Source organism: Aspergillus vadensis (genome assembly GCF_003184925.1).
Source record: "Aspergillus vadensis CBS 113365 unplaced genomic scaffold BO88scaffold_5, whole genome shotgun sequence".
Lineage (NCBI taxonomy): Eukaryota > Fungi > Ascomycota > Eurotiomycetes > Eurotiales > Aspergillaceae > Aspergillus > Aspergillus vadensis.
The window spans coordinates 434,241-459,710 of record NW_020292043.1 but is presented as its reverse complement, the minus strand read 5'-3'; the positions used below and the strand labels follow the sequence as shown (position 1 = coordinate 459,710).

Sequence of the window (25,470 nt, the reverse complement as noted above, 5' to 3'; positions counted from 1 at the left end):
TTCCACGGCTACATGGGACCCCCATGTAGTACCTTGCCAGCACCGGTTGGCGCTACACCTACCTTTCTGGTACCTAGCTTTTTTGGTTCAGGCGCAGAAGCCGGTGCTACCGTCATTTACACGGAGGGGCAACATCATCCGTGCTACATTCACTAGTGAACATGGCCTCCTTGCACTAATCCGCCACTACGCACGTTAGATGGAACCAAAGGACGAGCACCGTATCTATAAAATATGACATAATCCCCTGATATAAGCCTGGCCTACGTTTCCTACAGGTGGGGATATATGCTTCTCCATGGAACTCCGCTTTTACCCCAACATGTGGGATAGGCTGGGATTTCATGTACGGGGAATATCGGCCGTGCGGGGATGGGAGTACAAGCTCGGTAGGTTGAACGGAAGTAGTAGGTTTCCAAATCTAGATCGGACCCGACACACACACGCCCCCTTCTTTTCCTCGTGAGATAAGGCAAACAAGGGGAACTTGGAAGGGTCTGTGATGTCGGATGATTCGATAGCATTCTTTCGTCTCAAGGTGATAAGTATGCTTTCGATGAGATGATCGAGCGAATCGTGGTGACTTCGGACCTGGTAATCTTTTCCGACCTGACGGGCTGTTGTAGTACGGATGCGTTCTTTGTTCGCGCTAGGTTGTGCCGTGCGTTGTTGTAAAGAAAAGAAACCCCTGGGAAGCTGAGAATTCCGAAACACAAAAAAAAAGTTGAATTTGTTCATATTTTCCATTTCATTTCGAGACGGACGCCAGATCTGAGTGGCCTCCCTCATGATAAGAAAAATTGGTCAAGTCCTGGACCTGTACATCGATACATTCCCATTCTTCTCTCGTGCTATGGTATACTTCACGTGATCCCATGCTTTTGAACCGGACGTCTTCGATGCTTTTTCATTTTCCCTTTGCCTCATCTAAGACCCTGCGCGCTCAAACGACAAAACGCCCCAAATTACCCCGTTTAGAAACCTGTTGAACCGTCAGCATTTGCGAACCTAACCCAGCCAACGTAGCTGCAGAAGGTAATAAGAGTAAGACGTACGCAGAGGAGTGAAGAACCAACGGTTCTTGCCGCTGGTGTAGCGGTCCTCAAGGGCCTTCTTGACGTTCTTCTTGGCATCCTCGCGGGTGGAAACCTCCTTGAAGGTCTCGGTGGAGACGGCACCCTTGAGACCCTCGAGCTCGAGAGTGTAGCGAGTGGGCATCAAGTGGTTGTAGTTGACGACCTTGATGAAAGGCTTGATGCGGCTGCGCTTCTCAACGGTCTTCTTACCCATGCGGCGGGTGACCTTGAGGGGGTAGCGCTCGATACCGGCGACGATGGCGTAGGGGAAGGGGTGCGCCTTGGAGCCAGTGTCGTTAGGCTGGACAATGACGACCTGTCATTCGCGAAAGAAACCCTCGTCAGCACATCTATCCTTGCACATTCCGTTCATTATATCCCCCATGGTAGTTCGCCCGTGAATCGCATTTCCGCTCGATGATTTCATTTCCATGCAAATCCAAGACTCATTTCTTCTTTCAAGTCGGCAAAAACCATTCCTTCCAATCCATTCCACCTCGGGGTATGTATATATGTATGTCCTCGCCAGAAAATGGAGAAATCGGTTGTCGTACCTTCTTACCGGCGTAACGGCCACGGGTGATGATGGCCACACGGCCCACTTTCATGACTATCGTAACATCCTGTCAGTTTGGATTCGAAGACGAGAAAAATCAAGAGTCGAGGTGATGCAGCATTTCACTAACACTTCATTGTGAAAGTCCCGGTGAGCGGAGGTCGATGGGGTGGTTGTCGATGTGCTTCGGTCGAGTGAGTGAGGTTCTCCGCGTTGGACGTTCTATTTTTCTGAGCGAAGAGGGCTCAGGGCTTTGTGCGCCAAAATATCATTGGTCACCTTACCGACTGAAGGCTACTAGCCGAGTTGGGAATGTTTCTCCAAACGGACTAGTGCCCGAGATGTCGGGGAGGTCGGACAAACTCACCGCCTCGATCGGGTCTTGGCTCTTTGTTTACCGGACAACCAAAGGACCGTCGGTTGCTATGACGGGAGCTTCGATGTGTACGCCGCACATTGGATCGGGCTTCCGTTGATGCCCCATGAGCTACCGTTCCTTTCAGCCAGGAACTCCACTTGGATGTTTGATTGTCTCTTATATTGACTGTTCAACCTCTGGAGCCTGCTCGTGTTCCTTGGTCTCTTGCAACCGTCTCGTCGCATTGTGTTTCGTCGTCCTTGTTTCCCCTCATCTCTCATAGCAAGCGCATTTGTATCATCATCTTCATTCTAGATTCTATATCCTGTTCCTGTTTTCTTTTTATCGCCTATTGTCTTTCAATTCCCCCCCTCCTGCGTCTTTTTAGTTTTTGTTTTGACGATTTGATATGCCCTTTACGACCCCGATTGCTTTGATTTTGACGAACATTCCTCTCGCACATTCCTGATATCCCTCGATCGACTTGCTTTATATCCAACATCGACAGACATACCCTGTTTTTTTTTGCTTTAACGACGATTAAGTTACATGATGCCTACGCATACACGAGATGGGTCCCGCGACCGGGAACTGGTCGTTAGACATCAATCGGTGCCCATGTATGTGCAAACTCTATCTTTGAGCCCCTCTCTTGGGCTATAACTATGAATCGCATCAGACTGACCGTGGACTGTGGAAACGAAGGTGGGACAGTTCGGACCCCGAACGGGCACCCCCTCCGCTCCCCATGAACCCCAGTGCTACTAGCCCTGTTACAAGAGGAAATGTCTCCCCAGGCATCCAAGCCGTGGCGGCGAATTTCCAAGAAAAGATGCGCGAAAACGCACCGAGCCCGTATACGACCAACCCCATGCCGCCGAAGTCCCCAGAGAAGTCCCTCATCAAGGGTCAATTTCACAGGCGCATGCAGTCACTACAGAATACAGATGCTCGCAATGAATTCTTAAACTATCTTGAGAGCCGGTCACCAGAACGGCCTCTCCGCGCGTCGACTTTTGATCAGAGCCCTAAGCAGCATGAACTAACGCCTGTGAAAGCTCCTGGCTCAGCGGACTCGCGCGACAATGAACAAGAGCTGCCTAACTTGCAGATTTCGAACCGATACCTTTCGAGGCCAATCCTAGGCGAAAGCACACCTCCGTCGGCGACGATGTTAGCTTTGCAGAACATGCAGCTGCCTACCGAGAGCGTTGAGCCATTGAAACCAAAAAGTAACGATGCAGACCCGTTTATTGGGCCTAGGCGCCCCGACAACCACACCTTCGAATCATTATCTACCCAGATACTCAGCCTGACAGATATTGCGAGCAATCTTCAGCGCGAAATGGCTCAACTAAGCCGACGAAGTAAAGACAATGCCACGGACCTGGTCAGTCTCAAAGCTGCGACTAATGCCCGAGATGAGGATATTCGCAAGAGCCTTCGTGACTTGTCCTCCAGCCTAGCCGCAAAGTTCCTTGATCCTGATGCTGCCACAAGGTGGGACTTCAGTACTCTCCTGGGTTCTGAAAACGGTATTAACAATAGGGAACCGGATAGTTCTCCGAGCTCGAAGAAGAGCTATTCAGCACCACGAATGTCAAGCCCAAATCCATTTGCCGCAGCAATGGAGCGCGAATTGTGTGGATCTCCTACGCCTATCTCTGATGGTTCCGCTAGCATCGCATTACTAGAGAAGGTCCTGCGGGAGATGGGGACGAAGGAAGGTCAAGACAAGCTTATAGAAATGGTTGAGGAGATTAAAGCCAGGCCTGTCTCCGAAACCCACGAAGTATCAAATGACGAGACGATTACGAAAATGCTTGAAGAGATTCTCGAGCATGTGAAGGACGACCCGGGAAACAAGGCTTTGGTACGCTCTCAGGCTTGGGCCGGCGCCGACAGCGTTCCTCCGCAGGGAGAGCCAGATGGTTCCGGAACAAGGTCGCTGGACGACGAACATGCCTACTCTCCCGATATGGAAACCCACAACATCCGGCCCGCCGAACGCTCTTTGGTGCCCGCCGATCCCGGAATGGCAGACGAGATGCTAGCGATCATGAAAAGAGTAAAGACTAGTGTCATTGAAGGAGGTGGCATGACGAACGAAGTCAAAGCTCTTGTACGAGAACTACGAGGAGAAGTTCTAGGAATGGGAAGGAATCTAGCTCGCCAAATCGAAGGAGTTGGTACTTCCCGCGCAATAGAAGATAGGCCGGATCGTCCCACTCATGAAGAGCTGGCTGGTATCGTCGAAAATAGCCTGCACGAGCTTAGAGACCAACTCGCTTCGATTATGGATGAGAGTAGACACCACTCTTCATCCATCTCGGAATTCAGAGCCGCCATGAATGGCAACGAACTCTACTCTGTCGTCAAGAGGGCTCTAGATGAGCTTGACTTGTCTCAGTTCCGTGCCGAGCCCCACGGTGTCAATATGGAAAAGGAAGAGATCCTAGAGACCGTCAGGGAAGCTTGGGAGACATATAAGCCCGAGATCGAATTGCAAAATTTTGGCTTGGAACGAGACGAGATCCTGGAGTGCTTGTCAGAAGGGCTTAAAGAGTATAGGCCGCAGCACGAGGATGCCGTTACTTACGACCAAGTCTTGGCGGCTGTCCAGGCTGGAATGCAGAGCTTCGCGCAACCACCCAGCATTACGAAAGAAGAGATCGTACAAACAATTCACGAATGCCTTGCCGGTTTTGAACCTCCTGCACCTCGGGGCGTGGAGCGCGAACACCTTGATGGCATGCGCGATGAAATCCTAGAAGCCGTCACACACTCCGTTACGTCCCAGAGTGCTCTCACAAGAGATACACTGGACTCTGGTCTTGGTCGTGATGAGATTTTGAGTGCTCTCTCAGAAGGACTAGAAGCACATTTCGGAGCGACCAAAGCCATTGAACACCCTCACATCACAAAGGATGACGTTGCCCATGTAATAAATGAAGCATTCATTGCACAGCAGTCGGTCGTCAGCACCAATGTTCAACCTACTGTGTCCCGTGATGAGATTCTGCACGCCATCGCAGAAGGCATGGAAAGCCAGAACTCAATCACAAGAGAGATCGAACTTAACAGGGATGACCTTATGGAGGCTATCGCGGCTGGTCTGGCGGAGGCCAATGAGGCGAACCAAAGCGTCGGCGAGCAAATGCTGGAACGTGTTCAGGAGCAGCTGGATAGCATAAAGGGGGAAATGGGTCAACATTTCTCTGCCAGTGAAGAGAGCTCCGAGCAGCTGCTCAACGCTATCAAAGATGGCATTGCTGTCGTGCGACAGGAAGTGGAAGGCTACGCCTCAACTGCAGCTGAAGCTTCCGGGAAGCATGAGATCATGGACACTGTCAAGGAAGGGTTCCGCCTATTGCAGGCTGATATGGAGAAGACAATCACCGAGACTGCCATGTCTAATGCGCCTCGCGGTAACCCGGATACCCCAGAACTTCTTGATGCCATGGAGAAGGAATTCGAGCATCTGCGACAGACCATGAGCTCCTTGTTGATTCGCAACAACGCACCGAATGAAAAGGACGAAATTCTCGACGCCATCCGCGACATCTCCGAACAGCATAAGCCTTCGCAAAATGATGATGTTCTTGCGGCTATCCGCGAGCTGTCGGAGAAGCAGCCGGGTACGCCTGGAGAGGATATCCTTGCAGCTCTTCGTGAACAGTTGGAGGAGCACAAGTCTGCCAACAATGATGCAATCCTTGCCGCAGTTGCGGCAGCGTTCGAACAGAAACCCGACGCGCCGAGCGATGAAGTTCTTACTGCCCTCCGTGAAATCTCCGAGAAGCAGAACAACACGAACACCGAGGAGATTCTTGCTGCCATCCATGAGATGTCCGAGAAGCAAAGCGGTACGAACAGCGAGGAGATTCTTGCTGCCATCCATGAAATTTCCGAGAAGCAGAACAGCACAAACACCGAGGAGATTCTTGCAGCAATCCGTGAAATATCAGAGCAACACAAGGCAGCCAACAATGATGATGTGCTTGCTATTGTGCGCGATATGTCCGAGCAACACAAGGGCATAGACAGTGATGCAATCCTGGGAGCAATCCGGGAGATGTCAGAGCAGCACAAGTCTACGAATGTCGACGACATTACGAACATCATCAAACAAGAATTCGAGGAACTCCGTCACTCAATGAACATGACCTTGGTCCGTGCGGAGCCTACGGAGCCCAAGACCGACAAGGATGAGATTCTTGCTGCGCTGCATGAAAGATTCGACAGCTTCAAGGAGGAGCAAAGCCAGCCCAGAGAGGCTGCCGAAAGCGACAACTTCACTAATGGTGAAGTCATCGAAGCCTTGAACGATGGTGTTGGCACCATTCGGGAAGACCTTGCAAAACTGATGGAGAAGAATGTGGAATTCGACTATTCGGAGCTGCTCGATGAGCTAAAATCAGGGCTTGGCAGTCTGAAGGCAGATGTTGAGATGCTGAGGCAAGCTCAGAAAGAGAGCGAAGAAGTTGAGACGACTCGTGGAGGTGAACTGATGCTTGCAAGTGACACTCCACCCGTTGACTCCACCAGCAGCAACGATATTGAAGGTCTGAAGGCCCTTATCACCCAACTTCAAGTCAAGGTCGAGGCAATTGAGTCGGCTCCCCGCGCTGCGGAGGCTCCTGAAGACATGCTGAAGAAAGAGCACCTCGATGAAGTCCTCCTCGGACTACACGAACTTCAGAGCTCAGTAACAGGCATCGTCGCTCGTGATCAGCCTGCAGATGAGGCGACAGCCAAGAAGGAGGATACGGACGCCATTGAAACCTTGTTGCGCAACACAAAGGCACAGCTTGATGAGATGACGTTCCCTGCCCCTGACGAGATCGCAAGAGCGGAGCAGCTTTCAAATCTTGAAGGAATTGTCAAGGAAACTAAAGAAGCCATGTCTGAACTTCGCACTCGATTCGAATCGGACGGCCCCACAAAGTCTGAAATTGGTACTTTGGAGACCCTCATGAAAGACATGTGGATCGCTCTTGACGAACTGAAGGGCAAGGGATCGGAGGAGGAGAATGATGCCGAGAAGCTGGTCAAGGCGGACCTGCAGACCGTGGAAGCCATGATCTTTGAAGTGAAGACGCAGGTCGAAGAGCTCAAGCTTCCCGACATTGAGACGTTGCCGACCAAGACCGATATTCAAGATCTTACGGCACTTGTTACTGAGTTCCGCGAGAAGGTTGATGCTGACAACGAGATGACGGGACAAGCCTTTGATGCTCGAAAGGTTGAGCACGCCGGGCTTGCCGAAAAGATCGAGGAAGCTCGGGCTGTCGTGGAGGGGCTCGGAGACGAGCTGAAGAGCAAGCTGGATGGTAGCAATGAGGGGCTCAGTGAGCTCAAGCAGCTACTTGAAGGCCTGGCAGCGTCTGCAGAAAGCTTCACGACAGTCGAGAATGTCAACGAACTCACGGAGCTGATCAACCGCGAATTCGAGCGCGCCCGGGGCGAACAGGATGCGACTAAACTTGAGAAGGAAGAGCGTGATGCTGCTGCGATGGTCAAGCATGACGAGACCCGAGCCGCCATTATCGTCGAACTGGGCTCGAAGATTGATGAAAAACTGGGTGAAATCGTGGCCAAGTATGACGAGGTCCAGTCATCTATCCAGACTGCTATCGACTCCAAGTTCTCTGAGAGCGCAGAACGTGATAATGCGCATCTTGAAGCTGTCACGGATACCAAGGCTCTGGCTGAAGACATCAGGCTTGTCATTGGGTCCATGGGCAACAGCGTTAACGAGGCTTGTGAGCGCATGTGCACGGATGCGCAAACCTTCTTTGAGAAGGTCGATGTATCCTACAACAAGATGGAAGAGATGCACAACGAAGTCAAGACTCAACAGGAGCAGGCTCGTTCGGATCTCGAGCGTGCAGCAGCTGCAACCGATCGTGTTGAAAGTCAGCTACACGAGTTCCATCCTCAGGTGCTTGAGTCCATTCAAGAGATCCTTTCCATTGTCGGACAGCACTACGACCACTCCCAGAGATCGGCGCAGGACCTCAAGATGGACCTTTCTACAATTCCCTCCGCCATTACTCCTCTACTCCCTGCTTTGCCACCGCCTGAGCCTGAGAAATATGATGATACTCAAGTTCAGGAAAAGCTCAATGACCTCCTCGACCGGGCTAAAAGCAGTCAGGTCCAAGAGACACTGAATACTCTCGTCGAACGCGTTACGAATGACCAAGTACATCAGAAGCTCGATGAACTTCTGAGCCACACCACGAGTACTAATGGTCAGGTCTATGAGAAATTGAGCGAGCTTCTGGACCATGCCACCAACTCTACTGGGCCGGTGCACGATAAGCTTGATGTCCTTATTGACCATGCGACCAACAATGATCAGTCTGTTACGCAGATGATGAAGTTGGACGAGATGCACAAGGATATCATGGACACATCCCGTCGGATGAACGAGATGTTTGCCGCCCAGACCGCCATGGTGGCTGAAGACAACGAGCGGAGACGTAAGGAGGCCGAAGAAGCAGCGATTGCATTGGAGAGGCGCAACGCCCAGCGCGAGCAGGTGGAGGCAGAAATTTTGACCCTAAAGGAGGAGAAGGATTCTCTGCTGCACATCATCCAGACTTTGAAATCTGAAAAGGATGACCTTGCTAAGCAGACCACCAAGCTCAGCAAGGAAGTCGCTGGTTTGGAGATGGCACTCGAGCTTCGTCATGAAGAAATGCAAGTTATGGAGGATCGTGCAGACCATCTCGAAAAACGAATCCTGGAAGGCGTTCTCGACCACGCTCGCAGTGTTCTCCTGAGTCGCCCGAATGGCGTAAAGAAGCGCGGATCTCGCGCCCGCGGGCCCAGTGTTGCCAGCAATGCCAGCACCGCCAAAGATGCCCGTAGCATCCTCGGCAGTAGCGTTGGGCTAGCGCTGAGAAAGCGAGGAACGAATGGGTCCCAGGCGGGATCTGTCGCACCATCTACGACCAGCAAGGAACGGCGTATCTTCAGTCTAAGCAACGTTACAGGCAATCGCGGTGCAGGAGATCGGCAGGTGAGTAGCGCCAGTGGGTTTGCCAGTCTGAAGCGGAGCCATTCCGTCAGATCCAACGTCTCCCAGCGCAAGGCATCTTGGGGAGGCCGGAGCTCCGTTGCCAACAAGGAGAACGAAGTCTTTCCAGAAGAGGACGGGGAAGAGAGTGACGCAGGCACGGAGCGACGAACCAGTTACACAGGAACATACGCGGATAGCATGATCTATGGTACCAGTAGCCATGTCTCCGCCGATCGGCGGGTAAGTGCCGCTAGCTCCACAGGGCTGCATTCGGTCGCGGACGAACCGGAGGACTCCGATGCGGAGGACGCTCAGACGCCCAAGGCAGATGAGCCGGACGAGGCGTTGGAGCTGGATGAGGAGGCCTCGAAGATGGTGGTCTACGGACAGCACAGCGATAGTGGTATTGGGCCCGAGGTCACGAGTGCCGCGGCATGAAGCTCCAAGAGCACGAGGACTTCTCTCGACTCTGCTGCATGACCCTGGTAATGAAGGGATGAGAGCAAGCAGCATGATTTGAAAGCTCTCCTGAAAGCAAATCATCCGAGCATTTGGCTGAGCTGAGTGCTGTATAGCTTAGGATCATTGGTGTGTCGGACATGGATCCGACAAGGGGTTGGATACGGGTTCCTTTCTTTTGTATTCTCCTATGTTTCTTACGACTGTTTATGCATGATGTACCTATGTTTCTTATTCAGCGAGTGGAAGTTAATAATGGACTTGATATGCTGATTTGAGGGAAAAGCAAGATTGATTAAATATATTTCTTCTGTAGAGGTTCGTTCGTAGTTGTTGCCTGTAGAAGATGGAGATCAAAGAAGCAACGAGTCACATGGCCAACGGTCATGCACCGCGGCTGAGTCAGCGCCGAATCCCCAACGGATTTCCTTCTCACGGCGCTTTTTGTGTTTAAAGAGGTTGGCTCCTCGGTCCTTGCTGCATCAACTGTCGCTACTCGCTTCATCCTGGATGCGTGCATGCCTGCATCGGTTGCCGTCCTTGGCTGGCCCGACGGCGAGAGATAAATAGATCCTCGGTGCCTGCTGCCCCTGGCCACTCTTCATTTACTACTACTTCTCTCCTTTCGGTCGGTAAACTCCAACGTCTCCGGTCTCCACCATGGCTAGTTTCTAGACCAGCTAACCTCACTAGTCTCCGCCCTCCTGCTGCTCTCTCCTCCTCTGTCTTGTTCTCCTGCTCCCCTATCCCCCCTCTGCAAGAGCGGTTAATTTTCCGGTTCTCTCATCCTAACTTCTCTCCGCTTGGTCGGAGGAGCGGTCAACCGGCATGTTGGATCCGTTTCCACCCCCGCCAGCATGGCTGCGGGATTTCGTCGAGCCTTGGGCGCTTTATTACAACGTTCCGGCTCTGACGGAGCATGCTCACGAAGTCGTTATTGCTTTTGCCGGCTACCTCTTTATCCACTTTATCTTGTCCCCCGTTCTGTCTCCGGTGTTGTTTCCCCGTCACTACCCGAAACTTAATCCCCGGACCAAGCTCAACTGGGATGTTCATGTCGTCTCGCTGGTGCAGAGCACCTTTATCAATGGCATGGCCCTTTGGGTCATGTTTGTCGATGAAGACCGGGCTTCTATGAACACTCCGGAACGTGTCTACGGATACACTGGAGCCTGTGGACTGGTGTCCGCCTTCGCTGCCGGATACTTCGTCTACGATCTGATCGTGAGCACGATCTACGTTAAGCTCTTTGGGATCGGAATGCTTTTCCATGGCATTAGCGCCTTGTGGGTGTTCAGTTTCGGATTTGTGAGTTATGCCCTATCTTAGATTTACGGTATGCGTCAATAAGCTAATCATTTGACTTGTGCTATCATCACAGAGACCATTCGTGAACTTCTACTCCCCTGTCTTCATCCTCTATGAGCTCTCCAGCCCCTTCCTCAATATCCACTGGTTCCTCGACAAGGTCAACATGACCGGCAGCAACCTGCAGTGGTACAATGGCATGATGCTTCTCTTCACCTTCTTCAGTTGCCGTCTCCTTTGGGGCACCTACCAGTCCGTCGCCGTCTATCGGGACATGTGGTACGCCTTGAAACAGACCTGGGATGCCACCGCAGCTGCTACTCCCCTCGAGCCCGTCGATATCACCTCTCAAGTCTTCCAAGTCCGCGGAGGCAGCGGCAGTGAAATGGCCAAGTACGCCTCCTTCACCGCCGGCGGCGTTCCCACCTGGCTGGTTCTGACTTACGTGATCTCGAACGTGGTCCTCAACTTCTTGAACTACTTCTGGTTCTCGAAGATGGTCGAGACCGTCCTGAAGCGGTTCCGCGGGCCCGCTGAGAAGTCCGGACCGGCCGGTAAGCCTTCTAAGGAGGAGCAAATCAGCAACCTGAAGGAGGAAATCACGCAGAAGGTCGTCCTGGAAGCAGCCTCCAAGCTGGAACAGGAGGAGGGTAGCCCTTTCCTCGATGGAGTTACTGAGGAGAAAGTCGCTTCGGCTGTCGACTCGGGGCTCGAGGAACTGAGGAAGAGGAAGGTCCAGTTGTCATCCTAGTCTGCTTCTGTTACGTGCTTCAATAAAGCAGCAGCAGCAGCAGCAGCAACAAACCAAAGAGGAACAACATCCCTCATCATACCGTCAGTCCTACTATGGACAGCCTCGCAACTCGCGAGGACATGTCTCACAGCTTGTTGACTTGATATCTACCTACTACAGCCGACCACATAGGTCAGCGAGACCGGCTTCCAAGCATCAGGAGATATATCTTTATATAACGCGATGTTATGTTATGGGAAAGCTAGTTGATTCGAAATCCATGCATTCATGTCTTTCGATAAGGAGTTGATCTGGATAGGAGAATGGGTTTGCTCATTTTAATCTGTTTTTGTTTATGTTTTCTTGTGCAGTTGCTATCTTGCTTAGATCTCAGTACAGTACAGTATCAGAAATATAAATGAAACGAGTAACGGCATATAACATCACTACAATATATATCACTAGACATCATTATGGACCTCTGCAATTATCTTATGGTCTTCATGATACTACCAATTCCAAATATATATATCTACTACAGCCACAGATAAGATCTGTATTTCAACCAAGCAATACATTATAGATGACAAGGGAACTAAAAAAAGCTAAAAAAAAAAGCATCCATCCCGAAAACAATACCAACCAAGACAAAAAAACACCACGAAAGCGCCCCCATCAAACAAATAAGCCCAACTCAACCGACTAACTAAACTAGTATCGTTCGTAAAGAGTTATTTTCTTCGCTGATCAGATAATACACCAGTTCACACATCACTAAAAAACACCACATCTCCACCAGCAACCAATCCTAACGAGTAAACTACCTAGTTAAGAATCACCTCCCCATCGCCGCCTCCGGCTTCGCAAGCATATACCGAACTGCCTCCCTCGCCACAGTCGTATCCCAAACGCCATCTGTACCACCACGACGGAACTCAGGACCACTAGCATCTTCGCCACCACCACGCGTCGCCTCTCCAAGAATAGTCTCCAGGTCTCTGCGCTGGGAGTTGATCCAGCGGCGGACGAAAGTCGCGGGATCCTTGCTGAGAGCCGTGTAGAAGGAGTGACGGGCGCGGGAGTGCGTCAGGGCCTGCACGATGAGAGCGACCTGGTCGTCTAGCGTGGCGATCTGGCGCATGGATGCCGTGTATTGCGGGTTCTGGGTGAGGGCGAGCATCTTGGAACGAAGAGGGTCTTCCAAGGCGATTTGGATGTCGTAGACGGTGGGGGTCGGGTCCTTGTGGTAGTCTTCGTCGACGCGGATAGTGTAGGGGAGGTGGATGGGGTCGATGGGGCTGGTGTGTGGGCCGATGCTTTCGGGGATCTGAGGGAAAAACATTTGGTCGCGGCCGAAGATCTGTGTGGTTGGGTTGGGTTAGTTTGGTTTTGGATTTATATGGAAATGGGGAGGGGAGGTCAAAGGTACCGATCGGAGACGATGGTCACAGCGGACGAGTCGCTTCTCTTCGTCTTCTTGAAGGCCCATGGCGCGGATGTAGTCCCAGATGCCGAGGACAATGCCGCTTCGTGTTTCTTCCTCCACGTCTAGTACTTCTGCTAGCTCTTTGCTGAGCTTGTACCGTTCTGGTGTCTCGTCGCGCACGAGACTGAATGTCACGTTCAGGTTCTCCTGGGATGCGCGGGTGAACTGCATCGAGTCGAAGTCTGCCGTGGGCGGCAGGGTGACGGTGTTAGGGGGTAATTGCGGCTTGGTCCAGGTGATTGGCTTGACTTCCTCCGGGCTGGCGGTGGAGGACTTGTCGAAGTCGACGGTGATGGATTTGAAGAAGTGAGAGAAACGCTGCTTGGTGCGCTTGTTGGACGACTTTTTGGTCGTGGCATTGGCGTTAGGACCATCTTGCTCCATTGCGTCGCCGTTGTCTGTCTGCTCGGTAGCTTCGTCGTCACTGTCCTCCGGGGCGGTCGGGTCGCTGTCGTCGTCTAGAAGACGTCCCTCGATGCGCACCTTGTACCGTCCGGAGCCGGGGTTGCTTCCGGGGGCGGCACCGTTGGCAGTCTGCCAGGGTTGGTTTTCGACAGTGTTGGAGATCCAAATGCGCATCGTGCGGTACTTCTTGACAGTCTTGCTGATGGAGTCCTGGATGTCCAGGCGCTTACGGACAATGGCTGCATCGAGGCGCTTCTCCAGGTCGCGGAGGCTCTTGTACTGCTGCACACCTTCGCCGATGATTACTTCCTCAATGCCGTCGGGGATGTTCTTGTCGGTGGGTTTGCGGCTGCGACGCAGGGCGGCGTCATTGGGAGGCTGCATGTTGCGCTGGGGAGGGATGTATTGAGGGGGAACGGCGTGCTGAGGCATGGAGACAGGCATCGCAGCAGCTATACGAGGGAGAAGAAGGAGTTAGAAGAAAAAGTTCCGCCGGGGTTTGATTGGGTTGCAGGGTGGAGGCTCACCAGGACCTGGAGGACCGCGACGAGGCGTGGCAGGGGAGCGTTGGGCGGCTTGTGGGGGGAACCCACGGCCGTAGTTGGGTGGGATCGGGGCATTCATGGTTGGTCCGTGATGAGACGGTGAGGCCGCAAGGGAAGATCCGCGAATTGGAGGATGGAGATCCTTGGGGCGATGAGACAGACCGCGCAGGGCCGGAGAGATGGGCGTGTAGTTGCTGGGCGGACGAACAGAAGCAAGTCAGTCACTTGCTTTCGCGATTCTTTTGCCGCGGTCGCGCTATTCCTCTTTGGGATGGACCAGCAACCACATCTATTAACCAACATCTCACTACGCTTTATAGTTACTATTGTCTATAATTATAGGAACAACAATCTTCATATATTCATTTGTAGTAATGCTGTTTCATTTCCAAGCCATTAACTCAATAACCACTTCCCCCACCCCGCATCATCTGCCGTTTCTTACTTACTCCAGCAGCGATGCTTGATTAGTGTACAACTCTTCCACCACATTGCTCAACTTCTCAATCGTGTCCAATGCAGCATCGTATGCCTGATCACGCTCCGTCTCATCGTAGACAATCAGACATCCAGCCCCCTGGTCGAGCACTCCGATAATCACCTTGTCCAGGATCATCTGGGAGAGCTTCCGCTCCACCTGCTGCGTGTCCAGCCCAACCATCTTGGCGATGTGGTCCAGCTCGACTCGGCTGAAAGGTTCAATAACCTTGATCAGATTCTGCTCCAACATGGCATCGTACAGTCTGCGGAGGTGGTTGCGGATGAATGTATCACTGCCCAGCTCGAACCGGTAGTCCGAGAGCGCCTTCTCGTACTCCTCTAGGGACCGGTTGGCATGGGCACGCGCCACAGCCTTCATGGCCTCGAGTCGCGGGCTGGCATACTTCTGAGCCTGCTTCGATCCCAGCAAATTCGTCACATCGTCCACCAGGTTCAACATGATCTTGCATAGCAGCATATATTGGAGGGCCGCAGTGGCCTTCTCTCCCTCATCAAGGGAGCTGTACCCTTCCAGAGCCTCAATGAAGTAGGAAAATGACGTGTTGAAATCCTTGTCCTCGGCGTGTAGCATACCACTCTGCATATCCAGACCGGCCTGCAGGTTCGGCGGCGTGTAGACGGAGGCGGCCGATGTCCGGGCTGCCGTCAAAGCAGCACGTGCCTTGGCCTGGTTGCCCAATGCATGGTACACCCGCGACTCCAGCAGCTGCACCTCAACCAGCATGAGCTTGTCATCCAGGCGCTTTAGCTCGCGGAGAAGGGAGTTGATGAGGGTGAGCGCATCGTAGTAGGTCTGTTTCTGCATGTAGATGGCCACAAGGCGAGTCTGGAGGTTCTGACGAAGGAAGGACCTCCGCTCGGCAATGGCCCATTCAATGCATGATTGGATGACGGAGACTTGGATATCGAGGGTGTTCGGGATCTCGCTGAACAGGTCCAGCAGCTGGCGGACTATCAGAGGACGGGTGGTTAGCAACCCTGGAAGCAATACATTAACCCGGTCAGTCCAACATACCCAGCTTAGCCGTCTTTGCCTTGGCGAATGAAGAGAAAGAATCGCGGCTGGTCTTGATGAGTTCGGCAATCTCGTGGGGCTTCTTCTGGTCCCGGTAGAGCTCTCCCAGCAACACCAGGGCATTCTCGTAATCGCGCGATGAGGCCTCAGACGAACCGGGACCTTGCGCGAGAATTTCCTTGAGGATGCTCTCAGCCTTGGAAGGGTCACTCTTCACGAGACCCCGGGCTTCGTCTATCCGCCCAGCGGTCGTCGAAGAGGGTGCCATGACTAGATCGGGGCTGTGAGGGGCGGCGGAGGAAATCTGGAGGGATTGCGGGTAGTTTTCAATCTGCCAACGGGGTGACAGGTAATGCACAGAGCGGGAAGGCCCTAGACACGATGAGAGATGAGATGATGAGGTATAGAGGATGATGGCAGGACAGGAAGCTTACAGGTTTGGCTATCGTCACTGGCGGTTGGAGCTGCAGCTGCCGCCCTCACCGCCCGCGGCTTGGCGAGCCAACCAGAATCGGCGGTACCCGCCCAGTAGAAAAAAGCGCCTGGAAATTTTATGTCCGATATAGTTTTAGTTTTCTTTCCTCCAGCTTCCTTTGCAGAGAAAACCACCGGACGCCATGGTAAGTTGATTTTTGTTGCTTCATAGCCTTCCGGATAGATACTAACACATCTTCCAGAAAATCAAAGCTCTCTCTCGTCCCACTTCCTCGCAACAGGCTCCGGGAACCGCTGTCGTTCGACAGCCCCGAAACCTCGACCCGGCGCAGCATCCATTCGAGCGGGCTCGTGAATACACCCGTGCTCTCAATGCTACCAAGTTAGAGCGCCTGTTCGCTGCGCCCTTCTTGGGCCAGATGGGCGAAGGCCATGTGGACGGTGTGTATACTATGGCCAAGGACCCAGGCTCTCTGGAACGGTTCGCCAGTGGTAGCGGTGATGGTGTGGTCAAGGTGTGGGATTTGACCACCCAGGGAGAGATCTGGAACACCCAGGCACACGACAACATCGTCAAGGGTGTGTGCTGGACGCCCGATCGGAAGTTGCTTTCTTGCGCAAGCGACAAGACTGTCAAGCTTTTCGACCCGTACAACTCGGCACCCGAAGCACCACCGCTAGCGACCTACCTGGGCCAGGGCGCTTTCACCTGCCTCACGCACCATCGGGACCTGCCCTACTTCGCCGCATCCTCCTCTCAGATCTCTATCTACGATCTCTCACGTCCTTCCTCTACGCCGTCCCAGACCCTTCACTGGCCCACCAACGTGGATACCATCACCTCCATCGCTTTCAACCAGACCGAGACCTCCATCCTTGGTTCGACCGGCATTGATCGCTCGATTATCATGTACGATCTCCGGACATCGTCCCCTCTTCACAAGATGGTTCTCCGCCTGGCGTCGAACGCGATCTCGTGGAACCCGATGGAAGCGTTTAACTTTGCCGTTGCCAACGAAGATCACAACGTCTACATGTTCGACATGCGCAAGATGGATCGCGCATTGAACGTGCTCAAGGACCACGTCGCGGCTGTGATGGATGTGGACTTCAGTCCCACCGGCCAGGAACTTGTCACTGCCTCTTACGATCGGACGATCCGCTTGTGGAACAGATCCACGGGCCACTCTCGCGACATCTACCACACCCAGCGTATGCAACGGTATGTATCTACTTGCACTTCCCTTCTCCAAGAAGTCATAATGCTGACTATGTTCTGCAGTGTTTTCTCCGCCAAGTTCACCCCCGACAACAAGTACGTCTTGTCCGGCTCCGACGACGGCAACATCCGTCTTTGGCGTGCAAACGCATCCGACCGCAGCGGAATAAAGAGCGCTCGTCAACGGGCCAAGCTCGAGTACGACCAGGCCTTGATCCAGAGATACTCGCACATGCCGGAAATCCGCAGAATCCGCCGCCAGCGTCACGTGCCGAAGCCGATCAAGAAGGCGCGCGAGATCAAGCGGGAGGAGCTGATGGCGATCAAGAGACGCGAGGAGAACGTGCGCAAGCACACCAAGAAGGAGAACCTGCCAAAGAGACAGAGCGAGCGCGAGAAGATGATCCTGGCCAAGGAGCAATAAATGCTCTGCCCGGGACGTCCATCTGGATGATCGTGCGGAACGGCTGCGCTCAGAGACCAAATACATTGTGTCTCAAGTATATATACATTGTATGGACATGATACAGTTGGGGTATATTCCTTATTGCAGCTGTTGTTCAGCTTCGTCGTCAGTCCTCCTTCACGTGATCCAACTCAGTCTGCAACTGCTGGCTGGACGAATCAGCCCTGCCGGGTTTGGACGACGCCTGTGCTACCGCGCCATCAATCCCGCTCAGGTACCGCGCCAATCGCTGCACGCTCGCCGGCAACACTGCATACCAGTTCACCAGCATGGCAAACGCGGGCAACCTTATCACGCCACCCCTGCCGCTGTCGACAGCCGAGACAATAGCCTGCGCGACCTGGACTGGCTCCAAGACGGGGGCAAAGAAGCGGTTGGGCGTCTGGACGGATTCAAACAGCGGCGTTGAGATCTGGCCCGGCTCCACCAGAACCATCTTTACTTTTGCATCGTCCCCGGATTGTCGAAGTTCGGCCTCGAGCGAGCGATGCAACGCGCTCAACCCAGCCTTACTAGCCGAGTAATCCGCCAAACCAGCCGCACACAGCTGCCCAAGCACCGAACTCACCGTAACAATGGTCCCACCGTCCGGCGCAGCCAGCATATATGGCAAGAAAACCTGATAGGCATGAACGGCGGCGAGTAAATTGGTGTTGATAGTTTTCTGGAAAGCCTCGGGAGAGAGCTGTTGCAAGGGTAGACCGTTGATTCTTGCAGCTGCGCAATGGATCAAAATGGTTGGAGTGCCCAACTACCCCCATTAAGTTTAGTTAGCCATCAGTCAATCAAATCAATTAATTACCAGACTCCCTCCCTCCCACCATACATATCTCTATACCAAAAGTAGAAAAAAGAAAAAGAAAGAAATATACATACCTCCACCCTAACCCTCCCCACCACACCCTCCAAAGCCCCCCTATCCGAAACATCACAAACAAAACACCCCCCCAAGCCCATCTCCTCCACCTCCTCATCCGATATCCCGCGAACATCCAATACCGCTACGGAGGCGCCACGCAGCGCATATATCCTCGCAATGAGTAATCCCAACCCGCTCGCTCCGCCCGTCACGACCACCACTTCATTGGAGAGATCGACGGTGCGCGGGGCCCCGTAGGCTAATTGCTGATTGAGTGTGCTGAAGATGTAAATGAGGGTGAGGAGGGCGGAGTAGATGATGGCGATGATGAAGGGGAGGGAAGTGTAGGGGGTTGCTTGGGCGCGGAGGCATAGGAGGAGAATGTAGGATGGGATGGGGTGGAGAATGGTGCGGGTGAGGGTTGTGAGGAGGAGGTCGATGGTTAGGGGGGGGTTAGTGGTGGTGCTGGTGGTGGGTTGGAGGGGGCGGGTGTGGATGATTTTCGGGGTGGTCATTTTGCGGGAGGGAGTATTAGGGATGGTTGGGTGATGGTGTAGGTGTGGTTGGGGTCATGGTAGGGGGTGTGGTGTTGTGTATAGCAGTGGTTGTGGTGGTGAGTGGTGAGTGGTGAGTGGTGGTGTTTTGCGGAGGCTGCTGCGGCTTGGGATCTGTGATTGGTTGGTTAGGAGTTGTCGGCGCTTAGATAGGGGGTATGATAAGTGACTTACTGGGTGGGATTGTAGATGAGATTGAATATGGACTTCTGGTCTGGTCTGTAGGGGGTCAATTGGACATTCTGACAGTCGGAGCTTGGAGGAGGGACTGACGAGAAAGAAGCTCCGGGCAGATGATTGTGAGATGTGGGGCTGCTGATGGAGTGGTTCAGTTCAGTTCAATTCAGTCCATGGCTGTCGAGTTAAGGTTGTGTAAGACATGCATGGTGCATTTGCCTTGATTCTTATCTCGAACTTTGATTACGGAGATTGCAAGGTTCAGATTAACTCTTATGTTCTACGTTGCCGTCGGCTGTGACACGAAGAGCCGATGAGCGACCCATGATCGGGATACATACAAAGTGCGGCGAACTCCGCGATAGAATGCTGTCGCCCGAAACACCACTTTCTTATCACTCACAACATCTAACACAATATAATAATATATACCAAAATGCCTCCGCCTACTCTTACACCCGTCAAGCGCATTCAGAATGTCCGACTCCCCGGCAGAGACTCAACCTGGGACATTGCCATCTCGCGCCCCCATGATTCTCCGCACAGCATCATCTCATCCATCACCCCGCACCCCAATGCTGAATTGAACCAGACCGCACCACTCGCCCTCCCAGCTCTGACACACCCACATATCCACCTCGATAAAGCATTCATCCACAACTCCCCCGAATATGCACATCTTCTTCCCTCTGCCGGCTCGTTCGCTGAAGCGCTATCCTTTACCACGCAAGCGAAGCAGCAGTTTACGCGGGAGGATCTTCTGAGACGCGGAGAGTGGCTGATTGCCGGATCTGTCTCTGCAGGGGTCACGGCGATGAGGGCATTCGTGGAGGTGGATCACACTGTAAACCTCATTTGTCTTGAAGCTGGTATCGCTCTCAAGAATGAGTGGAGAGGCGCGTGCGAAGTGCAAATAGTATCATTTGCGCAGGACCCGATATTCTCGGGTGAACACGGGAACCATAACCGTCAGCTCATGGAAGAAGCGGTGCGACAGTCGCAGGTGGATGTCATCGGGACAACACCGTACGTTGAGTCGTCGATCGATGCATCGAAACAAAACATTATATGGGCAATTGAGCGTGCCCTAGAGTGCAGAAAGCATGTAGACTTCCATCTCGACTATAACCTCGACACCGGGAAGGAGGCACTGGTTTGGTTTGTTTTGCACACGCTGAAGGAGAAGGGGTGGACATCACAGTCAACGGATAAGCGGGTCATGCTGGGGCACTGCACACGACTGACGCTGTTCAGTGATGAAGAATGGGGGCTTCTTGCACAAGAGATCCGGGATAATGACCTTCCGGTTAGCTTCGTTGGGTTACCGACGAGCGACATGTATATGGCATCTCCACCATTTTTGAAAAGCCATGATCGGCCACGGGGTACATTGCAGGTTTTGGAGATGATAAACAAGTATGGTTTGAACACGGTGATCGGAATCAACAATGTGGGCAACGCTTTTACGCCCTGGGGCTCTGAAGACCCCCTGTCGTTGGCGTGTCTAGGAGTGGGTGTCTATCAAGCCGGGACCAAGGCGAATGCCGAGCTATTGTACGAATGCGTGTCAACCAGAGCTCGCGCAGCAATCGGACTTTCGTCATCTGAGACCTTGGCCTTGAGCCAGGGAAGTCGTGCAGATATTCTGCTATTTTGTGACGTGGACGACACTGGTTGTAACGTGTCGAAACCGCGACATGGTGTTGCAGGCATCGTCTGGGACCCGCCAGCCAAAGCTAGCAGAGAGCTCGTAGTTGGTGGTCAACTAAAGGCTTCCCCATGTTCATTGTGTCCGAAATCTGCGTTTCACTTCGTGTAGCGGCGGTTATCGGGAGGCGTCATATTTGGCGTATTGAAGGTTGCACAGCAGATGGTGTATTGTATTACTAACCCAAAGCTTCACACGCTTCAGATATCTATAATCCCTAGACCACATAAGTGAAGAAGATGATCTAAAGAATCTAAGACGTCAAGTGCTCAAAGTCAAATGTAGACTCAGAGGTGAACGCAAGTATAAGGGAGGTTGACGCTAATGTCATGTTCCCCACACTGGAACCATTTCGTTCAGCTGAGCGCGTACCTGCGCAGGTCCGTGTAGCGAATAGCTGAAGGTAGGACAAGCAGGGTCTTCGCGCATGATATCCATGTCATCCACATTAAGCGATAGCCGGAACCCGTTCCCAGCGCGTGGATACAACCGGTGCTCCTGGAATTCATATTCCGAGTCGTCATCGGAGATCTCCTCATACCGCCTTCGAGTAGACGAAGAAGATGCGGCTTCGGGCACAGAGTCCTCATTGTGTTTGCTTACTTCAGTAGATGCAGACGTGGAATCCCTTGTATCATTGCTTGTCGAAACATTACCCGACACCGATGTCGACGGAGTCGGGGCATCGGAAATTGGCAATCGAAACGCGAACTTGGAAGACTGGAGGTCCCTCATATTCTCAGGAAACATGGGCAATATCGGATTGTTGTCCGAGATAGTCATCAGGAGCTCAACGAGGGTTGCATGCGACAGACCCGACAGGAAGCCTCGTCGCTCATCAGCCGAAAATTCCGCTGCACCAACCTCGCTTTTAGGAATTGATAGCGGAGAATAATTAGGAACCAAAGGCCCAGATGTGAGGTCAGGATTGCTCCGCACAACTGTTGGCTGAATGACAGAAATTTGGACAGGCCGGCATTCCTGACAGAACCATTCCTTCTCCTTGACTGCGACAACGTCTGCGCCAATAGGAGGGTCGTGACACAACTGATGCCATGCAGCATTGCACTCGTCACAGAATACGATCGAATTGCTCAATGGGCTATGACCCCTCTGACAATGCAAGCAAGTAATGATCGCATCTTTCCCTCGACGATGGATACGTTTGCGTTTTCGTGCGACGGCTGCATAATCAGACGCGTCCGCCGAGTTGCTTACCTCCTTGGCTACCGCAGGAGCCGACGGTGCAGGTACATATAACGAAGGCCGGTTGACCAAGCGGCCGGATTTTGTTTGCGTCGCTGTTGGTGCAACATCTGATTCGTCGCTACTGGAGTCACCGGCCCTTATGATATCTTCCCCGTCACTATCATTATTTCGTTTGCGCTTCTTGCCGCGCTTGTTACCATTTGCCGCACCCTTTCGCTGGCGCGAGCCAGCTGCGGTTTGTGGCCTCTTGGGCTTTGCTGCTGGCTGTGGCTGTTGTGGTGCAGGCAAGGCTGTTGATGCTGGCGCTGCACCATTCGACAATGTCCCATTTGGTTTAGGGGCAATTTTGATCTCAGCTGTGGGTTCTGCTGATATTGGTACAGTCCATTGTGTTGGTGCTGAAACCGCACCGACAGGTGTTGTGCTTGGTTTTGGAGCGATATTGACTGGAATTGGAGACGCCGACTGCCGTGATGCTGCATCGACGGGCGTTGAACTTGTGGTTTTTAAGTCGACATGGACCGGGACTGGAGACCCTGAATGTCTTGATACTGCGTCAATTGGTGTTGTGCTGGGCGGTTTTGGGGCGAGGTTGGGTAGATTTGTAGGCTTTACTATGTCTCCTGTATTTCCTTGAGGCGCTGGGGACGCAGGCTGAGGAACCGCCGGTGGCGCCACAGTGTTCGAATACACGAACGGCGCCGTAGGCAATTCAATAATTGTAGAAGAGGCCCTCATTTTCCCCATTGTGGAGTTGCTATTCTGGCTTTCGAACGTCCGAGTAACTGTAGATGGGTTCCATGTAACAAATCTATCATTATCATTTCTCTGCTGCGGTCCTTTGAGGTTCCCGGTGACCCGCGCCAGTAACTCGGTAGTAGCTGCAGAGAGCCGGGGGATCTCCACCCTCTTTGAGGGTACGCTCGACGGCCGTCCGGGTAAGGAGGGAGGCAGTTCCAGGGAGGAACCAATGCTGATGCCGCGCGAGGAACCCGAAGGGGGTGAGCCAGAAGTGGTGGTAGTGGTATGAAGTGTTCCGTGGGCTGATGAAGGCGCTGTTTCTATAGACGCCTGGGAGGAAGGAGCTCCATTGTGCGGTGACATATCCCCTAGCCGGGTCGATGTGCACAGTTGCTCAGTCGTCTTAGTAGACTAGCTCTGGACACTGCACCTGAATCCTCACTGTTATCGGAGTGCGACAAGAGAAGTCATCATGAACGGACCCAGATTTATATACCATCACGTGATCGTGAGGAATCCATCCCCCGCGCCCTTGACAGAACCGCCTTTCATTGTCAAAAAGCAATAATGCTCCTTTAATGGTGTAACTGCCAGCGGCACACTGTCCAATGTGCATGGCTGGCTTGATGATTTTTCTCTTCTAGCTATCTCTCTATGATATCCGGGACTCTTCAGCGCGGACGAGCCGGTAGTCGCACGAAAAACTAACCATGTAGGGATTATTCCTGCAGATGCGTGACCTTCCGGACCACCGGCTCTTCAACGCAGTCTAGAGCAATCCACCAGCCAGGTCGGACGAGCAGAGCTACTGTATGATATAATCTATGCTACTACACCATCCTTCTTTAGCCGAGCAATATCGTCCTTGCCATACTCCAATACTCCCCCCAATATCTCGTCCGTATGTTGCCCCAGGGTTGGGGGCGGTGTCCGAATGCCAGGGGTCGCGTGGGAATACTTGATGGGTGTATTCACCAACTTGATGGGACCACAGGCTGGATGGTCAACCTCTGCAACCATGCCTCGTGCTTGGACTACATATACATTGTCAGCGAATTGATATAGTTCTGGAATCAGGTTATGTTGGATGTATAACATACCGTGGGAGTGGTTCAACGTTCCCTGAATATCATTGACTGCGGCATAGGGCATGCCGCTGCCCTCCAAGATCTCAAGCCACTCTTGCGTGGTCTTTTGCTTTACAGTTTCCTCAATCAAACCATCAATATCCGTACGATGCTTTACTCGATCACTGTTGGTAACGAATCGGGGATCGGTCTTCCATTCCGGGTGTCCAAGTCGGTCGCACAACACACCAAACAGTCTATCGTTCCCGCCTCCGAAAAGAATGTCGCCATCGAGCGTCTTGTAGCTTCGGTAAGGCACAATGGATGCTACAGACAGTCAGTAGCTAGATTTCGAACACATGGTATAAGCCACTTACGGTGTGCGGTTCCCCATCTTCCCGAATCCTTCTTCCCACTGATCAGAGCGGAGCTGGCAATGTTCGCCAAGGTCGCAACTTGACAGTCGCTCAGACATGCATCGATATGCTGTCCCTTACCAGTTCTCGCCCGCGCAAGCAAGGCGGCCATGATGGCATTCGATGTGTACAGACCAGTGGTCAAATCGGTCACAGCAACGCCTACCTTTACCGGTTCCCCCTCCCTACTACCCGTGATGTGCATCAGACCCATCTCCGCTTCAACCATAACGTCGTACCCCGCACGGTTACTGTATGGCCCAGTCTGTCCATATCCGGTGATGCTGGCGTAGATAAGTTTAGGATTGATGGAGCGCAGGGTCTCATAATCCATATTATATTTCTTAAGACTACCAGGAAGGTAGTTCTCCACGAGGACGTCACATTCCTTCGCCAGCCGGTGTAGAATCTCAACACCGGACTTATGAGCGAAGGACAGACCAATTGATTTCTTGTTGCGATTTACCTATCCACGATGGTCAATTGCGCTCTTGGAGGTATGGCAGTAGCAGACCGCATAACATACTCCAAGATAGTAGGCACTCTCTCCTGGACCTTCGGACCCATCCGTGTACGTGGCGTACGGGGGACCCCACGCTCGAGTATCATCACCGCGCACGGGGTGTTCGACTTTAATAACATCCGCTCTATATGGTATCATCCCGGTCAGATCCCCCACTGCCTTGATAGTATTTGTCAGATGTCGAAGAACATACCCTAAATCACCCAAAATCTGGGTACAGTATGGCTGCGGGGAATGTTAGTTACATCTCCAACCCGGCGCTGTTGGAGACGACAAGCCTATTACTCACACCAGCCAAAACTCGTGTCATATCCAAAACTCGTATACCTTTCAAGGGAAGTGTATCGTCCGAAACAGCAGAAGAATAGCTGCGCCATTGCGTCGTCCGCCGGGGAAGATAGATGCTGCGACGGGCAACGCAAGCCCGCTGTACCCTCAATGCGGCCGTGAGATTCATAATTGATTCTAATGCTGGCTTAAAGATGCGATGTTAAATAATATGATAGACCATAAAAGTAATGATAGTTGGAGCAATGATCATCCAAAAGGACAGTGGGTAGATTAATTATAATCGACAATGCAAGGTTCTCCAAATAAGCTACAGGGAAGATCAAGTAGAAGCGC

The 25,470-nt window shown here is 52.6% G+C and overlaps 9 protein-coding genes across 9 annotated transcripts; 4 read left to right on the top strand and 5 right to left on the bottom strand.

Annotated features, from left to right (window-relative positions):
- Window positions 1-790: 790 nt before the first annotated feature.
- Window positions 791-1,768, bottom strand: BO88DRAFT_402870 (60S ribosomal eL27 domain-containing protein). The gene is made up of 3 exons (XM_025706217.1): window positions 1,631-1,768; window positions 1,056-1,392; window positions 791-1,026 (listed from the first exon to the last, which is right to left on the bottom strand). The coding sequence occupies exons 1-3, from the start codon at window positions 1,682-1,684 to the stop codon at window positions 944-946; spliced, it is 474 nt and encodes a 157-aa protein (XP_025565304.1). The 5' UTR covers window positions 1,685-1,768; the 3' UTR covers window positions 791-943.
- A 319-nt stretch (window positions 1,769-2,087) lies between these two features.
- BO88DRAFT_486018 (uncharacterized protein) lies at window positions 2,088-9,760 on the top strand. Its single transcript, XM_025712385.1, has 2 exons — window positions 2,088-2,610; window positions 2,750-9,760. The coding sequence occupies exons 1-2, from the start codon at window positions 2,540-2,542 to the stop codon at window positions 9,456-9,458; spliced, it is 6,780 nt and encodes a 2,259-aa protein (XP_025565303.1). The 5' UTR covers window positions 2,088-2,539; the 3' UTR covers window positions 9,459-9,760.
- Window positions 9,761-9,942: 182 nt separating this feature from the next.
- On the top strand, window positions 9,943-11,961 carry BO88DRAFT_402866 (TLC domain-containing protein). The gene is made up of 3 exons (XM_025706216.1): window positions 9,943-10,107; window positions 10,173-10,787; window positions 10,861-11,961. Exons 2-3 carry the CDS (start codon window positions 10,308-10,310, stop codon window positions 11,536-11,538), a joined length of 1,158 nt encoding a protein of 385 aa, XP_025565302.1. The 5' UTR covers window positions 9,943-10,107; window positions 10,173-10,307; the 3' UTR covers window positions 11,539-11,961.
- Window positions 11,962-12,019: 58 nt separating this feature from the next.
- Window positions 12,020-15,895, bottom strand: BO88DRAFT_486016 (SWI-SNF complex subunit). Its single transcript, XM_025712384.1, has 5 exons — window positions 15,473-15,895; window positions 14,406-15,408; window positions 13,939-14,150; window positions 12,950-13,863; window positions 12,020-12,880 (listed from the first exon to the last, which is right to left on the bottom strand). Exons 1-5 carry the CDS (start codon window positions 15,738-15,740, stop codon window positions 12,356-12,358), a joined length of 2,922 nt encoding a protein of 973 aa, XP_025565301.1. The 5' UTR covers window positions 15,741-15,895; the 3' UTR covers window positions 12,020-12,355.
- Window positions 15,896-16,089: 194 nt separating this feature from the next.
- Window positions 16,090-17,550, top strand: BO88DRAFT_423392 (rRNA-processing protein SOF1; the record flags this gene model as incomplete). The annotated part of the gene is made up of 3 exons (XM_025708645.1): window positions 16,090-16,092; window positions 16,150-17,129; window positions 17,190-17,550. The coding sequence occupies 3 exons, from the start codon at window positions 16,090-16,092 to the stop codon at window positions 17,548-17,550; spliced, it is 1,344 nt and encodes a 447-aa protein (XP_025565300.1).
- A 74-nt stretch (window positions 17,551-17,624) lies between these two features.
- Window positions 17,625-19,412, bottom strand: BO88DRAFT_232483 (short-chain dehydrogenase/reductase family protein). The gene is made up of 4 exons (XM_025702072.1): window positions 19,279-19,412; window positions 19,180-19,224; window positions 18,469-19,119; window positions 17,625-18,343 (listed from the first exon to the last, which is right to left on the bottom strand). Exons 3-4 carry the CDS (start codon window positions 18,964-18,966, stop codon window positions 17,699-17,701), a joined length of 1,143 nt encoding a protein of 380 aa, XP_025565299.1. The 5' UTR covers window positions 18,967-19,119; window positions 19,180-19,224; window positions 19,279-19,412; the 3' UTR covers window positions 17,625-17,698.
- Window positions 19,413-19,483: 71 nt separating this feature from the next.
- BO88DRAFT_232454 (putative zinc metallopeptidase) lies at window positions 19,484-21,109 on the top strand. The gene has a single exon (XM_025702071.1). The coding sequence runs from the start codon at window positions 19,619-19,621 to the stop codon at window positions 20,999-21,001; it is 1,383 nt and encodes a 460-aa protein (XP_025565298.1). The 5' UTR covers window positions 19,484-19,618; the 3' UTR covers window positions 21,002-21,109.
- On the bottom strand, window positions 21,110-23,458 carry BO88DRAFT_232453 (PHD finger domain protein). Its single transcript, XM_025702070.1, has 2 exons — window positions 23,323-23,458; window positions 21,110-23,270 (listed from the first exon to the last, which is right to left on the bottom strand). The coding sequence occupies exon 2, from the start codon at window positions 23,201-23,203 to the stop codon at window positions 21,218-21,220; it is 1,986 nt and encodes a 661-aa protein (XP_025565297.1). The 5' UTR covers window positions 23,204-23,270; window positions 23,323-23,458; the 3' UTR covers window positions 21,110-21,217.
- BO88DRAFT_402860 (CaiB/BaiF CoA transferase family protein) lies at window positions 23,444-25,401 on the bottom strand. The gene is made up of 6 exons (XM_025706215.1): window positions 25,136-25,401; window positions 25,040-25,071; window positions 24,850-24,970; window positions 24,285-24,789; window positions 23,941-24,234; window positions 23,444-23,874 (listed from the first exon to the last, which is right to left on the bottom strand). The coding sequence occupies exons 1-6, from the start codon at window positions 25,301-25,303 to the stop codon at window positions 23,663-23,665; spliced, it is 1,332 nt and encodes a 443-aa protein (XP_025565296.1). The 5' UTR covers window positions 25,304-25,401; the 3' UTR covers window positions 23,444-23,662.
- Between the last annotated feature and the right edge of the window lie 69 nt (window positions 25,402-25,470).